Raw genomic sequence first — 16,393 nt, 5'->3', positions numbered from 1 at the left:
AGCTTTATATTTTATATTATTGTCTACAATACAATGTAAAATAACATTTGACTCAAGAAGTCACTTATAATAAAAGTGGCCAAAGCCCAGAAATTTTGTTTTATGGGATGTTACCTCATTTTGAAGTTCATTTTCCTTTCAAAACAAAATGAGAAAAAAAATCTCAGATTAAACTATTGGCGATCAAAACTTCAAAAGAAATAGGTTTTTTGAAAAATATGTGTTTCCAAATTATAAAACAAAATTTAAAAATTCTGAACTGAAATTTTCCAAAACAAGGACGTTTCTAATTAAAAATGTTTCATTTTAGATTTGTTGAGGATCAGTACAATGTAATGAAAACTCACATTCATCTAAAGAGCGTTTAAACCTGTTGTGATGAATGTTTCAGTTTTCCAAATGAAAAAGCAAATCGCTCTGTTCCAGTCAGTTTGAATGCTTCATATGATTTTTTTTTCCAAACAAAATTTTGTTGTAATTAACATGTCACTTTGAAAATGTTTGACTCAGATGAAATGTCATTTTCTTAAGGAAAAGTGTTCCTTTGGATAATTTCCAAATAGCTCCAGATATGCTACAGACTACAGGTTACCATAAAGGCCATGGTCTAAGATGGAGACTGCAGTACAAAATAGCATTTCCCTTTGACACAGGCATGTCCCACACTGTGGCAGAATATTCTGATTAACAGTCAAGCAGTCCCTGCCTCAAAAGCCTCCACCCTAGGACAAGAAACAGGGCCTTAGCCAGGCAGAGGGCAGAGCATAGAAACAGTGGAGCTGTGCTGGTCAGTGGGCTGAATCTCAGGCTCAGCCATTGCTTCCTGAGGTCATGACAAAGGAGAGCTTTGAAGAAAGATGCTAAAGTAGAGCTGAGATGTTTGTGAAGAGCATGAGGGACAGCATTGGTGATGGGGGAAAAGAGCTTTTTTATAAATGTAAGCAGTGGGTCATGAAGGCTACATGACTGGATATTTGGGACAAAAGTTGATATCCCTATGGCACAGAGGGGAGATTGGCCATGAAGGGACCTAACAAATGGTTTAGGATCTTGGAACCTATCAATTTTTCAAGTTTCTAAGCAGAAAGCCAGGTGGGCATTGTACCTGGCACCCCCAGCTAACTGTCTCCACACACCAGGTGAACATTTTTCACTGGGATTGTCCCTCTCTATCTCCTGTGGTATAGGGATGGTTGTGCCTATTGTATCACCAAAGGAAAGTCAGGATACAGGAGGATATTATTTTCACAGTGATTTTCTCCTTTCCAAAGAAACTGATACATTGAGGTGCTTACATCTACCTGAAAGTCAAAGGGACTTTTGGTCTCAGGGGGTACATCTACATGTGTGCTTTAATGCACAGTAGCCTATTTGACTGCACATTAAAGTGTCACGTCAAAACTAATGCACAGTAAAAATAGGCTACTGTGCATTAAGCGTCACTAAAGAAGCTTGCAGTTTTGCTACAACACATTAGGAAAGCCTAATATGCATTTATGTAGTACCTCCTATTAGAGGGCATTTGTACACATGTATGTGCTGCAGCACTGGGCACTTTTAAAAGTGCCTGGCACTGCAGCACATTCATTTATATAAATGGCAAAATGCACATCAGTGCTGAGAAAATGGTGGTGGTGCACTTTTGAATCAAGACATTGAAGGTGTTTTAGTTCAAAAGCACATTGCTGCCATTTGCTCAGCACTGACATGCATTTCATCATTTATACAAATGTATGTGATGCAGCACTGGGCTCATCAGTTTGCACGCTCCACAGACTTGATTAATCGAGTCTACTCCAATGCACTAGATTTTCAGCATGTTGGAGCAGACAAATGTATGTGTATAAATGCCTTCTGGTACTAAATTTAATGCACAGTAGCAAAAGTGCATTAATGAATGTTTAGACATGCCCAGGGACTTGAAACCCTTTGTAAAACAGACTTTAGGATGAGATCCAAAAGGGTAGTGAGGTCCTAAACCCTTGCTGAACTCAGTGGGAGAGGCTCCTAAATACCATTGTAGATTTAGTCCCAATGTATTTTGGGCAGGATTGCAAAGGTACCTGGGGTCAAGCAAGCTGTCTGACCTCACAGGGTGACTCATTTGGAGAAAGACAGGAGAGCTTTGTCCCCAGTACTGGCCCAGCCTTGTGTGACCCTTTTGAGGGTAGAATAGGGTCAGAACCCCCACTGGCATTGTGCTTCCTGGCTGCATGCAGGTACAATACCTATGTTCCATGTCTATAGCAGGTGCCAGAGGAGGAGAAAGCAGTGCCACCCGCAACTTCTGCAGAGCCTACAGAAGGGAAGCAAACTGACAAGGTGGTTCAAATAGATGGCGAAGAGACCTCTGCTAAGGACTCGTTCAAAGTTGTTGAAACACCAGCAAGTGAAATAGATGAGACTGCTACACTGCCAGCCCAGCTGGATAGATCTCACAGTGTCCAGATGGAGGGCTACCTGGGACGCAAGCATGACCTGGAGGCTCCTAATAAAAAAGCTTCAAACAGGTGAAGTACCTGTCTGCAGGGGGACAGGGGCCCTCTCCACATGCTATAGTTTCCCTAGCTTGACTCCCCAGTAGGAGTCTGGTTACTCCCTCCCTGAGGGGCATTGGCACCTCATCCGCAAGGTGAGGGCCTGATCCTCACTCGTATCACAGAGCAGCTGGGCTGCTGGTGAAAGGGCATGCCACAGCAGCCCCAGATCTGCTACGAGGGGAGTGATATCTGCAGGAGGCCTCTCAAATGAGTCCAGAGACAGCATGAAGGCAAGCACTATGGCTAGGGGCTGCGCAGACTCCCTATCCCTCCCTGTCCCCTTTCAAGAGCACACACCACCTTGGGCCACTGACTCACATAATTTAGAAGGGTCCAGCCCTGTCATCCAAACATAGCATAGGACTGAGAGAGTATCTTCCTGTGGTAGCAAGTCCAGGCTCTGCCATCCCCCTTATGAACTGATTCAAACAAGCTTTTGTCTTGATTTGCCCTCATCGCTCCCTAGGGAGAGGCTCACTGATCTGATTATCAGAAGCTGCTTGGGTTTTCCAGTGTAAATGTATTTCTGGCCAGACTGTAGCCATGTGGCCTTGTACCAGCAGTCTCTTTTAGCTTCAACAGCCCTGGGCTCTTGCCCTGTTTGCCACCCTGGTGTACAGTACCTTACTCTTAGCCCAGACTCCTGTTCCACTGCTCTCCCTAGCAGCCCTTCTTTGCACCTGCTCCCACTCAAAAAACCCTCTTTCTGGAACACACTGACCAGATTGGCACACATAAGGACAATAGTTACTTTCTGGACTTGTGGTACCATTCCTGATTTGACTGAGTTAACTTGAATCTTGGGGGAAATGTCATAGATTTCATAGATTTCATAGACATTAGGGCTGGAAGGGACCTTGGGAGATCGAGTCCAGCCCCCTGCCCAAAGGGCAGGAAGTCAGCTGGGGTCATAGGATCCCAGCAAGATAAGCATCCAATTTACTCTTGAAGGTGTTCAGTGTCGGTGCTTGAACCACCTCCGCTGGCAGACTGTTCCAGACCTTGGGGGCTCGGACAGTAAAGAAATTCTTCCTTATGTCCAGCCTGAAACGGTCTTGCAGGAGTTTGTGACCGTTTGACCTCGTCATCCCTTGGGGCGCTCTGGTGAACAAACGTTCCCCCAGATCCTGGTGGTCACCCTTGATAAATTTATAGGTGGCCACCAGGTCACCCCTGAGCCTGTGCTTTTCCAGGCTAAAGAGTCCCATGGCTCTCAGCCTGTCATCGTTAGATCTGTTTTCCTGACCTCTGATCATGTGTGTGGCTCTCCTCTGGACTCTCTCAAGCTTCTCCACATCCTTTTTGAATTGTGGAGCCCAAAACTGGACGCAGTACTCCAGCTGCAGCCTCACCAAGGCTGAGTACAAGGGGAGAATGACGTCCCAGGATTTGCTCGAGAAGCATCTATGGATGCAAGCCAGCATTTTTGTCGCTTTACTAGCCACAACATCACATTGCAGGCTCATGTTCATCTTGTGGTCAATGATGACTCCCAAGTCTCTTTCTTCTGTAGTGCTATCCAACGTAGCACTGCCAAGCCTATAAGGATGCTGCAGGTTTTTCCTCCCAAGGTGGAGAACCTTGCATTTTTCGGTGTTAAACACCATGAGGTTCTCATCTGCCCATTTGCTGAGCTTGTCCAGGTCAGCCTGGATCACCCGCCTATCTTCTGGCGTGGATGCTTTGCCCCAAAGTTTGGTGTCATCGGCGAACTTGGCCAGTCCACTCCTGACTCCGATGTCCACATCGTTAATGAAGATGTTGAACAGTATGGGTCCCAGGACAGAGCCTTGAGGGATCCCACTGGTCACAGGGCACCACGATGAGTGACTGCCATCAATCACAACCCTCTGGGTCCGACCACGGAGCCAATTTCCCAGCCAGTGGATCGTGGTGGAGCCAAGGCCACAACTGGGCAGTTTGGCCAAGAGGTGATCATGGGACACCAGATCAAAAGCTTTTTTGAAGTCAAGATATATGACATCAATCTCTTCTCCCTTGTCCAGGTGATAGGTCACCTGGTCATAGAAGGAAATGAGATTGGTCAAACAAGACCTACCCGCAACAAACCCGTGCTGGCTATCCCTTAGGATGTTAGCCTGGGCCAGTCCATCAAGGATGGCCTCCTTAATAAACTTTTCTAAGATCTTCCCCAGGATAGAAGTCAGGCTAATGGGCCTGTAGTTAGCCAGATCCACTCTCCTCCCTTTCTTGAAGATCGGCTCCACATTGGCCTTCTTCCAGTCTTCGTGCACTACACCAGAGCGCCAGGAGTTTTCAAAGATCTGTGCCAGGGGCTGGGCTATGACGCTCTCCACCTCCTTGAGTACCCTGGGGTGCAGGTTGTCAGGGCCAGCTGACTTGAAGGTATCCAGCTTCTCAAGTTGTTCCTTCACGAGGTCAGCATTTATGGAGGGTAGGGGATCCCCCTCACCCAGATTTCCCTGTCCCATAGCTGTTGGTACAGTACTGTTCAAACAGTAGGACAGCAGAGCCGGCTGCTGAGGGACACAGTGGAACTGTTATTGGATGGGCATCTGTCTGAGTTTGTTAGGAATGGTGAATCCAGTATCTGTACAGAAGATTGGGCTAGACAGCCCTTGAGGATCTTCCCCAAAATTAGATGTCCATCTGTTTGGCTGTAGTGTCACCCTATTGCAAATCCTACGTTATGTGGCTTGGGAGAAAGCATCTTCATCTCTTTGCTGTCCTTTCAAGGAGGTGTACACAGCTTTCCTGTTCCCCCTTCCTCTCACCCTCTGCTAATGGCACATCCCATTGTCCCAGTAGCGTAACTAGCAGTTGGCAACCAGGCCACAAGCCCTGGGTGCTGAGTTACAGAGGTGGCAGTGGTGGTAGCTGGACAAGCACTTCAGGAGGGTTGTGGGGTTGGAGCAGCAGTCATGGAGTGGGTGGGAGGCAGAGCAACGGGCTAGGAGGGGTCAGTCGGGGGCTGGGGCAGCTCCCTGCCTCCCAAATTCTGTGTTTTCATGGTCCACTGGCAACAGGATTTGGCAACGTGCAGCCATGGTGGGAGTTGTAAAGGGTGTTAAACTCTTGGCAGCTGGCAGCACTGTACCAACAATTCCCCCCGACAGCAGCACCATCTCTCAGACTTCAAATCTTAAGAGTTATGACTGCACATATTCTTCTGACCCTTCCTTATGTAGCCTGCTCACCATCCCCCTCTCCTTGGTGCTCACCTGTGCAGCCTCTCGTGTCACTCCACTCTCTCATGTTTCACCTTTCAAGATCTGCACCTCATGGACAGATTAACAAGAGGGTCCTCTCTCTCCCTTTTCTCACTCTCCCACCAGCAGGTCCTGGAGCACACTGTACTGCGTGCTCAGGAACAGTGAACTGACCTTCTACAAGGATGCAAAGGGCCTGACCCTGGGCGTGCCTTATCATGGAGAGGAGCCCTTCACACTAAAGAATGCCCTCTGTGAGGTGGCAGCCGATTACAAGAAAAAAAAACATGTTTTCAAGCTGAGGTAAGGCCACCATGGGCAGGAGGAGCCTTTAGGCTGAGGCCTTGGAGTGAACTAGGCCTTGGCCAGGCTGTGCTCAACAGGGGTCTAACCCACTCTGATCTGGAGATGAGGGATCCACAAGGGTCAGCAGGCTAGGGTTACTCAAGGCCACCTTAGGGGATAGTCGCTCATACACATCCCGAGTGCACTCTGTCTGGCAAGGGGTCTGCTGAAGGAGGAGCTGTTTAGTTTTGGAAAGTAGATTTTCCAGACCACCCCATTCAGGAAAGAGCAAACAAGGTTGGGAAAGGGAGAGTGTTCATGACGGAGGGTGGGAGATAAGGCCTAGTATCTGTTGGGGAGGCAGAAACTGTTTGAGATGAGGGGCGGCTGTTACTGGTGGGGGAAGAAGGGAAAGTTTGAGGTGGGGGTGTATTATCAACAGAAGGAAAGGAAGTTTGGGGGGCTGTTTATTGGTGGGAAGAAGGAAAGGATTTAGTGTGGGGCCTGTTAAGATCAGTGGATGAGAGAGGCAAGGATGTCATGATAATTGCTGGGTCAGACCCTAAGTGCATCCCTGTCTCCAGGCATCTACCCAATGTGCCTGTTTGCCAGCGTGGCAGTCCTGCCCAGAGCTGTTCTCTACTGTAGGCCCGGTCCTAATCTTTGCCCGGGAGTGGAGAGCACACCTCCTACTTCCAAGCGCTATCCCCTTTGGTCTCTTCCCCTGGCATTTTCTCACAAGTCCCAGACACCAGGCCTCCCCTTTGCACTACTGGCAACCCCACTTGGGGAGGGTGCAGTGTTGCATATGCATGTTCCAGGCTTCCCTTATACAGGGGCACCCTTGGAGATACCCCATGGGCATGCACCGTGGCCTCTGAAAACCCAGGCCCCTCCCAAGGCCAGGGGAGCTAAACCCAGGCTCACAGTACACTCATGAATGGGTTTGAACTGTCTCTTGACAGGGTGACATGGGGCAAGGTGAGGTTGAGTAACAGGCACCTCTGATTTTGTTGGCAGGCTCAGCAATGGCAATGAATGGCTCTTCCATGGCAAGGATGAGGTAGGTGCCCACACTGGCAGTTTCACCCTCTTTCTTTGAGTGATTTGGGCAGGGCTTTGCTCAGGTGGGACACTGGAACTGTTAGGTATGACTGTGGGATCCTCCTAGCAGGAAGCAGAGCCCGTGGGCCCCCAGCATGGGCGCTTCTGGAGTCATAATTGTGTGGGGCTGCTGTGCTGTTGCACCAGGCCAGGATCATAGGTGATGGGTTAGAAATCCCATCCCTCTACAGAAGGGTGGCCTTGTGGGTGTGGGCTCTTTCCCTGGCTACTGTGACAGCCTGCTCCACATATCACATCAGAGCAGCTCTGGTAGCAGGTGGTAGAAGTGGCCTGCATTATACTTTGGCCTGTATGGTTCCTTCAACCTTGGGCGCTCCCCACATAAGCCCCAACATTCACTGAGCCCACCAGATCCTGCCTCCTGATAAGCCATATCACACCCAAATCCCTTCTCCAGATGTACCAGATCATACAGTTGTAGCAGGTTCATTGGGCTAACAGGTACCTGCTCTCTACATCTGGTGAAAAAGAAGGGGACCAGAAGGGGAAGGGAAGGGGTTACTGAATATCTGTCTCATCTCTGTCCCCATAGGATGAGATGCATACATGGCTCCAGGGCCTCAGCACAGCAATAATTGAATCCCAAAGCATTAAAGCCAAGGCCCAGAGCCTCCCCCTGCCCTCCATCACCACCGTGGACACCAGCTTGGCTAAGAAAGAGAAAGAGAAGAGATTTATCTTCTTTCCCAAAAAGAAGTAGCCCCAGGGTAGCTCAGTGCAGACTGCTCTGTTGCCAAATATACAGCAAGCCTAGCACAGAACAGTACATGCAGGTGTGTCAGCAGGTGCTCTGGGCCCAGCCAGCTGCCTCTCCGCAGACACACACTCCACGCTGGAGTCCGTCTTGCTCACATGTGCTGAACACCACCCCCCTCTGCTTATCCACACACCCATGTGCCCCTCTCTGATCCCATGCACTTCAAGGGAGAGAGCAGCAGATGCAGCCTAAAGGCCAGCATTGGCCAGAGCAGGTGCTTTGGGGTCTGCTGGTATGGAGAGCTCAGCCTGGTGATGCCCACCTTTTGGACTACCTGTAGCACTATGGATCTGCCCATAGCTCCTGGAAGAAGCACTGTCTCAGCAGGCATAAACAGTGTGGCCACCAGCAACTCACTGCTGGGCAAGGCTAGAGGCATGGAGAATCCCAAGCAGCGAGGGTTTGCAAGAACATTTTCAGGGTTTTGCCTTCTTCTGTGGTTTGGGGGCAGTCTTCGCCTCACAGGTGGAAATCTTTCTCTGGATCTTTTTTTTTTTTTGGTGCGGGGAGGTTGGCTGGCTCTGGTAACCTGCTCTTCTAGCAATAATCAAAAAGCTGTCCAGGACATCCCAGCTGTCAGTGGGAGCAGGGCTCAGGGCCTGCCCCCATGCCTCTGTGGGCCAAAGAAGTTCCAGTGGTCTAGCTTGTGTCAGCTGTGGCCTCTAGGTGGTGACTGACACTCATCTAGGCAAGCTTGACATTCCTTCCAGCAGGCAGGCCATATGCATCCATCCAGGTACCACCAGGTACTTCAGGTGTCCATGGCTAATGTGGATAGCCATTTATACTGGGAATCTAGTGTTAGCCTTTGCCATCCCCATTGGTCCATAATAAAGGCATTGCTTATGATGTGTTTTATGTGCTGGTTGCTTCATGCAGACTCAGCTGACCTAATAATCTTTACTGCTAATACCAGCTCTAGTTATTCATCTGCCTCATATAGAGGGCAGGTAGCTGTTAGTCCAATGAGTCCACTGCAAGCAGGGGGGACTATAATATGTCTAAGTTTGTGTGTTTCATACACAAGCACTGACCACATTACAGTACACAAGGCTCCTTCCAGCCAGTCTGTACACATTGGAAAAGCAGAACAGTAAAATAAGGCTAGGGGACAGAACAGATTTTGCTCTAAATTGGGAGTGGGGAGAATAATTTACAGTCCATGTGTGTCTGTGTGGGTGTCTGGGAGTGTGTGTCACCCCACAGTTCTTAAGTGTTAGAATCACTGCATTTTATTGAATAAGGCCTTGTCTGGGATCACTCTGTTTTCATCCTGTCTTCTGTGTTTCATGCTGCCTCCCTCTGTGGGCTGCATCAGTGTTTTTCAGGCCTCTTGCTAATCCTCATCTTTCTAGCAGAGCCCAAGATAGTGTGGAGGGAGCTGCTGTCTCGTGCCTGGGATGAGCTCCAGAGGGGGCCCTTGGTTCTAATATGCTAATAATAAGCAGCTCCCTAGGGATGGGGGGGAGAGCACCCCCTGGCTTGGACACCAGAGAGGCAATAACCCCACGTTGATCTGGGCTCCCAAACAAGTGATCAAGCTCCAGAGTGCCTGTGTGTTGAACAGGGGCCAGTGATGGCAGAGGGAAGGCTGGAGTCACGAGTCCTGCCTCCCATCCTCTGGGACAGGCAGAACTCCAGGACTGTAAACTTCTATCTTGCACTTAGTGGAGTGCAGCTTACAGTGGCTACAGTAATCAGCAGGGAACCCAGATCTCAGGACCAGTAGGGTGCAGGCTGTTGAGCTTAGGCATCACTGGCTATGGGGAAGAAGGTTGGGGAACAGCAGCCCTGCAGAAATCCTCTTGCTGCAGCCACTAGCTTTAGACTTCTTCCAAAGGCCACTCCAGGATTCCCAAAGAGATGTCAGAAAAGGAGGAGCCTGAGGCCAGCATCCTTGCTTTGTGCTTGTCCACCTGCCTGAAGGAAGTGCCAAGCTTGGACATAGCAGCCTTCAGCCAAGCAGACCTTCCAGAAGTCACTTAGGCTCCCTGTAGGCTGTCTCAGCCAGCTGCCATGCTCTGTTTTGCATGCTCATTTGCCATGGCAGTAGGTGCCCAGATGGCACCTCAGACCAGAGTACCCCCAACTCGTCCCCTGGATCTGACCCAGAGCTCATGTCCCCAGCACTGGGACATACTCTACCCAGTACTTCTCAACCCACGGGCTGTGACCCAAAAGTGGGGTGCAAGAGTATATGAAATGTTCACAAACAAACTTTAAAAATGGATTTTCTTGTAAAGGAGAAAAATGTGGGAAACGGTGGCTTTTCCTTTGCAGGCTGGCAGAGTTCCAGCCTGTTGGGGGTTACTTGGCACCCCCCTGCCCCTAACCCCCCCCTCACCCCATACACTGGGGATCTGAGGCTGGGGGAGTGGGTCAGGACTGGCCATTGATGCTTACAAATGGATCCTGGTACAAAAAAGGTTGAGAACCACTGCTGTATCCAACCCAGAGATGCAGTTGTTTCCCCAGAAGACCACCTATGCTTGGAGCTCTCAGCCTCAACACCAGTAGTACCTTTCCCCAGCAGGGGCTGTTTGAGGTGGCCTGACAGTGGTACCAGCTATTGCTATCCATAGTAAGAGAGCTGTCCTGCACAAAACATGGCCCAGCTAGCTATGCAAGGGCATGAACTTCCATTCACACCCAAGCCCAATGGAGACAAACTGAAGCCTAGACTTGCTGGCCCCTAATACAGCCTGCAGGTTGCAATCAGCAGGTTTCACAAGAATGAAGCCTAATGTGTAGAGATGGAAGCAGGGCTGACTTCTTAGCAGCTTGACCAACAGGATTAAGACCCTCAGAGGAAATGTCATTTCCAGGGTTATTTATAGCTGTTTCCTCCCCTCACATTTACTCTCTGCCACTGTAGGATGAATGAAAGAGAAACTGATTCTGTACCCCTCTGTACCAGCACATGTTCTTTCAGATAGTGTGGGGATCTTCCTGGATCTCCTGTAACTCAGTGTGTTTGTCCAAATTTCCCACACCACTGTTGCATTTTGTAAGCCTTAAACAGTTGAGCTGTACCGCAGGCTGACACCTGCAAGAACCATAGGGCTTTCATGAGATAAAAATCAGGACATGAAGCAAGAGTGTGTGTGTGTGTGAGTGTGTGAGAGAGAGAGAGAGAAGACTTCTTTGAATTTGCTGAGGTACACAAATGCTAAAAACTGGGTGCATTTACACATCCATTACTGCACAGTAGTTACTGGGAATTTAATTTCTTACTTGGATAGTCAAGTACAAAATAAATGTACACTAAGTAGAGTTACTGCGCAGTAGCACTGGCGAATGCCTTTTTAGTGACGCTACTATGCAGTAGCCTAACAATACTGTACAATCACATGGTTTGTGCTGTTTCGCACTGCTGCTCAGTGTTATTAGCAAGGAGCCTGGTTTTCTCTGATAAAAAAAATCCCCAATTTTTGCATTTAAAAAAGTAACCCCAAATCCACATTTTTCCATGATTAAAATGAAACCCCACTAATATATTTATATACACACACATACACATGCATACATATATATGTATATATTAGTGGGGTTTCATTTTAATCATGGAAAAATGTGGATTTGGGGTTACTTTTTTAGATCTGAAAATTGGCGATGTATTTAATCAGAGAAAACCAGGATCCCTGGTTATTAGGCTACTGCACATTAAGCATCTTGTGTAGATGTGTCCACTGTTTCCAGGGACTGACACTGCAATGCTAGATTGACATCTGGACTGCTTCCCACCATCCATTTGGCAGCTCTATTGAGGATGGCTGCCTATGGCATGGGGCAGCCTGAATTCTACGCCCATCCTACACCCAAGGAAACCACTGGTTTTCCCTGCCCCTTCGGGGTACTTCCGCTCCATCCATCCTGCCTGCTGTCAGCACAACCCTGCTGGGCAGCTTCTGAATATAGCTCTCCCACCCTCTTTCTCTGTGCTCTGATGCTGCCTGGGAGTGCTACATTTGTCAGTCATCCATGTTTTCACCTACCCATGAACAAGGCCATTTCCAGTGGCTTCCAGCTCCATCACAGCTGTTATTGTCCTACCCCTTGAGAAAATGAAGTGCATCTCAGTGAGATCTCTGCCCCGCTGCCTGCTCCCCCAGCACACACAGCACTCCCAGGCAGGCCCCTCACAGTACTGCTCAGCAGGTGGAGGAGGAGCGCCCCGGTACAGCACCCAAGCAGCTCCTAACAGGTGTGTGGGGTCACTGTTGAGGCCCATGTGGCTAGTTCCTGCCAGCTGGGCCCTGTGGTGAGCCTGCTTGGACATATTTCCACAGTGCATAGAAAGAGCTGGATCTCCAGAGAGAGCTTTGGAAGCAGTTGATTCATGTTTTCTTTCCTTTTTTATTCTAATAAAGAAACAAACCAAAATTCTATATAAGTTCAGTGTTTGGCTTTGGTTTTAAACAGCAGGTTTCATGCCAGGATCAAGCAATGGCCCCAAGCAGCTGGGTGACAAGACAGTGCCCTGTGGAGTTCTGCACAAGACTGGGGAAGAGCTGTCAGTGGCCAGTATGCTTCTGGGCAGTCTTCAGCAAACACTTTTGCCGGCTGATAGGCATGCTGTGATGTCATAGGAGGAAGGCTGTGAGGTGCAGCCAAAGGAGGGATGGATAAGTGCCAAGTTAGATAAGGAAACTGAGGCATGAAGTTTTGCAAAGGCTGCTAGGAGTCAAAGGGCAGTGCCTTTCATGAGGGCCTTAGGAGCAAATGTCCCAGTTTTTGAAAGGCATGGAGCCACCTAGGAGTTCAAATCCATGGAAATCAATGGATGGGAGTTTTGAATGTCATTCAGTGATAGGATTGTAAAGCTATCAAGGGGATTAATTGAGAGAGATGCCATAATACCACTGTAAATCCAGAACATGACACCCAGCAAGAAAAAGCAACTCCCATAGAGTCACAGGGAAGGGTAGAAACAGACAGTGCTATGCCAAGAGTTTTTCATGGGCCCTACACAAAACAAATCCCCAGATCCATCTGGAATTTACTGCAGCTCCCAAAAGCCCAGCATGATGGAGCTCACCCTTTGCAGGCTCTGCATGCAACGGCAGCGTCTGGGACAGACTCCTTGATTACCACCATCTTCATCGGTGAGTCTGCTACAGCATTGTGGGCCCAGAGGGTAGAGGCATATGCCTAGAATTTGGGCCATTGGGATGCCATGGTCTGCTCCACCACGGACATCCTGTGTAACCTGGGGCAAGTCACACAGGACCAGCACCAACAAAGGATCCCAAAAGAACTCCTGCTAGTCTGGTATCAAAACTCACTTGAGACTTCCATGCTGGACACTGCAGCTTTGCAAATCTGTGTGCGACTGCCTGCCCCATCTCCACAGCTACAGACTTGGTCAAGATGCAGGCTGCTCTGCTGAGGTGCCTGGTGGGGCTTAATCGAGACGGCACATCCAGAATACATAGCGCACACAGCCGGGGAGGCGGCACTTGTGGTTGCCTGCTTTCACATACGAGCCAGTGGCAGCACCAACCCCCTATTTATATTGGGACCAAAAATCTGGGGCTAGGGAAGGGCATGCCTATTCACAATCACGTGTCCCACCTTCCAGAAGAAAGTCCTTTCCATCTGGCTGCAGAATAAACTAGGGGCAACCTGTCATCCCACACCTGCATTGAGGCTGGGCCACTGGGCAGGACGTTTCAAGATCCATTGGGTCAGAAGGGGTCTGTCTCTTTAACCTCACAATTAAGACATCTGGCAACACTGGGGTTGACAATGGGGGTGCCCTGGGGTCCTCCCCCTGCTCCAGGGCCTGGTCCTGCATTTTGCACTCAAGTCACAAAATACACAAGCAGATCTGGGATCTGGGCCCAGACTTTAGCAACTTGGAGGTGGCGCAGCTATGCCTGTATATGGGGGAGGAGTGTACTTCCAGGGTGGGGGGTGAGGTAGTCTTCTGTGAAAGGGACCCAGCTGCAAGGGTGTGCCCTGTGGGGAGGCACCCTGACATAGCAGTCTGCCCTGATGAGCATTTGGCAGACACCAAGCAAGTGCAGCTCAGGGATACTGTCCCTCCTACTCCCCCAGCCCCCAGTCTATGTACAACTGCCAAGCCACAGCAACTGGTTCACCCTGGCCCATTCCCCTTTGGCTCCATGAATGCACTGGAGCACTTCTGTTGGGGAGACAGCTTGAAATCCCCGCAGGCTGAGCTGGGCCTCAGGTGACCCAATTCCTGGCAAGTGCTTCAATCACCAGTCCGTGAGAGACAAAGGTTTCCCTTCCAGCTGTGTTGCAAGAGCAGGGAGTCCTACTCCAGTATGCCACAGGACAAACGAGGCAAGGGGTCTGGTCTGATTGACCGTCTCATTTGCTTGGGGAGTCGTCAAGTGCCCCAGCTCAGAGCACTCCTCCCATGACTGGGTTCCATCCCAATGGCAGATGATCCCTCAACAGGAGGCCCCATGAACAGTGGGAGGTGCTGCAAGTCTTGGCTCCTATCTTGCAAGTGTCCCATGTCCTTCATGACACTTGCTTCTGCTCAATGCTTCAGCATTTACCTTTACTGGCTTGTGCTCCTCTGGACAGGGCAGAACATCCCGTCATCGTTTGCGCCTGCCAGTGACCAATCTGGTAGGCACTGTGAGTTTGGGGTGTGCAGGGTGCCTGCAGGGAGTGTACCATATAATGCAATGGGACACGGGCACCGCCCACTGCTAGAACAGCAGCAGGACTTGCCTTCAGTGCACTGGGCTAGCAGAGCATGGGCATGCTTGCTGGGAGTGCCCATACACCCAGCTTTGTGGGCAGGGGGCCAGCACACTTGGCAAGCAAAAGGAAGAACATGCAGCATGTTCTTACTAGGTCCTGGACAGAGCTACAGGACTGTAGGGTGGCACCTGCTTTGCCAAGTCCCACTGTGTGGGTCTGAGCAGCCTGGGTAATTACTACCGGGGTGATGGAGACTGCAGCCTGTGCCCCTATCTGTGGAGTTTCATCATGACCATGGAGGTTCCAGACCCACAGGCTGCATCCTCAGAGGAAGGGGGTAGGGCATGGGCAGATCTAATTTTGAAAAGTGAGGTACAGGTAGTGTGATGCATCATCACATATAAAATGATACATCTTTTTCTCCAGATAAAAATAAACCAGAAGCATTGCTAATATGCTAGGGGCTTAGGGCTATGCGATTCAGGTTTAGATTGAAGCACAAACAAAATATAACTTCATTGGGATGAGTGCAAAACAATCTGCAGCACTGCGAAATAGGAGCTTCATTGCCAGGAGCAGCTAGCAGACAGGACAACAGAATTGCAGAACAAAGGATAGCTTGATTGGTGGAACATCAAGACTATTTAAAAGGAACAGGTCATTAACACCTGTGCAATGAGGAGTTTAGAAAGGATCAGGTAGATTATGAGCCATGAAATCAAGTGACTTCCTTAGCTATTCCTGACTAGAAATGTTGTAGCCACTGCCAGGCAGTTGGTTTTAAACTTTAGGTGGACCAGGAATCAAAGTGGGGTACAAGTATACCAGTGCTCCCCGCACCCCTCCCCAGATCTAACCCTGGAGGGGAGGGGTGGCAGCTGGACTACTTCCGCACTTGCACAAGGTCCCAGGCTTCTCCCCTCACTGTGTCCCGGGCAAAAGGAGGGGACAGGCATGTGGGCAAGTGACTGGGTCTAGAGCAGTGGTTTTCACTTGACACACTTTTAGTTTTCGATGTGTTATGTGGGCTGCACCCACACATCTTACTTCCTGTGTAGCTGTTTAGCAAGGGTATAGGTTGTTGTTGCGCTGGCCTAAGGACATAAGCAGGCAAGGTTCTTCGGGTAAATCCAATATCTTTTATTAGACCAAGTCAAATAGTTGGAAAGATTATTTTTTTACAAGCTTTCGGGTATACTCCTCTTGCCCCAACCTGTCTCTTACCCATTAACTACCTCAATTTACATTTTCACCAACTGGCTTTCTCACATGCATACTGGCTTCTGGCTTCTTTACTATTCCATCCAGGAAGAGCACACACCGACTGCAGATGCTTCCTCAGCCTGACAAAGGGTATTTGTACCCGAAAGCTTGCAAGGAAGAACTTTTCCAACTATTTGACCTGGTCTAATAAAAGATACCAGATTTACCTGAAGAACCTTGTCTATTTAACAGGATGTCACATGGGCTGCAGCAGTGTGCTGGCTGGGTCGTATGCGGCTTGCGGGTTGAGAACCACTACTCTAGAGGGTCATGTTTTCTTTAGGGCCTGGGTGGCCTTCTGGAGTGCTATCGAGTGCTCTTCACTAAAACTTTTGGGAGCTTTGTGGTATCTGTGCAGTGACATGGAAAGCTGTATGTGTTAGTTTGGGATGGGGTATGGCTGTACGAGCAGATGCTGGGGGTAAGTGGCAGGTATTATAGATAGGAGGTAGGCAGGGCTGAGTTTTTGTTCTCCGGGTTTGTCCCCCAAGCTTCAATAGGCCACTTACTCTCTGAAGACACATGTGGTTAAGTGCATGTGGGGTTCA

At 49.3% G+C, this 16,393-nt stretch overlaps 1 protein-coding gene across 1 annotated transcript in view; it reads left to right on the top strand.

Annotated features, from left to right (window-relative positions):
- LOC149871052 (spectrin beta chain, non-erythrocytic 1-like) overlaps positions 1-12,291 on the top strand; it is a 45,182-nt gene extending 32,891 nt beyond the window's left edge. The window contains exons 10-13 of the mRNA XM_090034546.1: positions 2,248-2,510; positions 5,861-6,034; positions 7,037-7,079; positions 7,674-12,291. Of these exons, the coding sequence (XP_089890672.1) occupies positions 2,248-2,510; positions 5,861-6,034; positions 7,037-7,079; positions 7,674-7,841 (648 nt within the window). The 3' untranslated portion in view covers positions 7,842-12,291. The remainder of the gene's footprint in view (positions 1-2,247; positions 2,511-5,860; positions 6,035-7,036; positions 7,080-7,673) is intronic.
- The last annotated feature ends 4,102 nt before the right edge of the window (positions 12,292-16,393 follow it).

Source organism: Crocodylus siamensis, chromosome 2 (assembly GCF_052110815.1).
Source record: "Crocodylus siamensis isolate JL-2025a chromosome 2, ASM5211081v1, whole genome shotgun sequence".
NCBI classification, from domain to species: Eukaryota; Metazoa; Chordata; order Crocodylia; family Crocodylidae; genus Crocodylus; species Crocodylus siamensis.
This window is presented reverse-complemented; position numbering and strand designations above follow the sequence as displayed.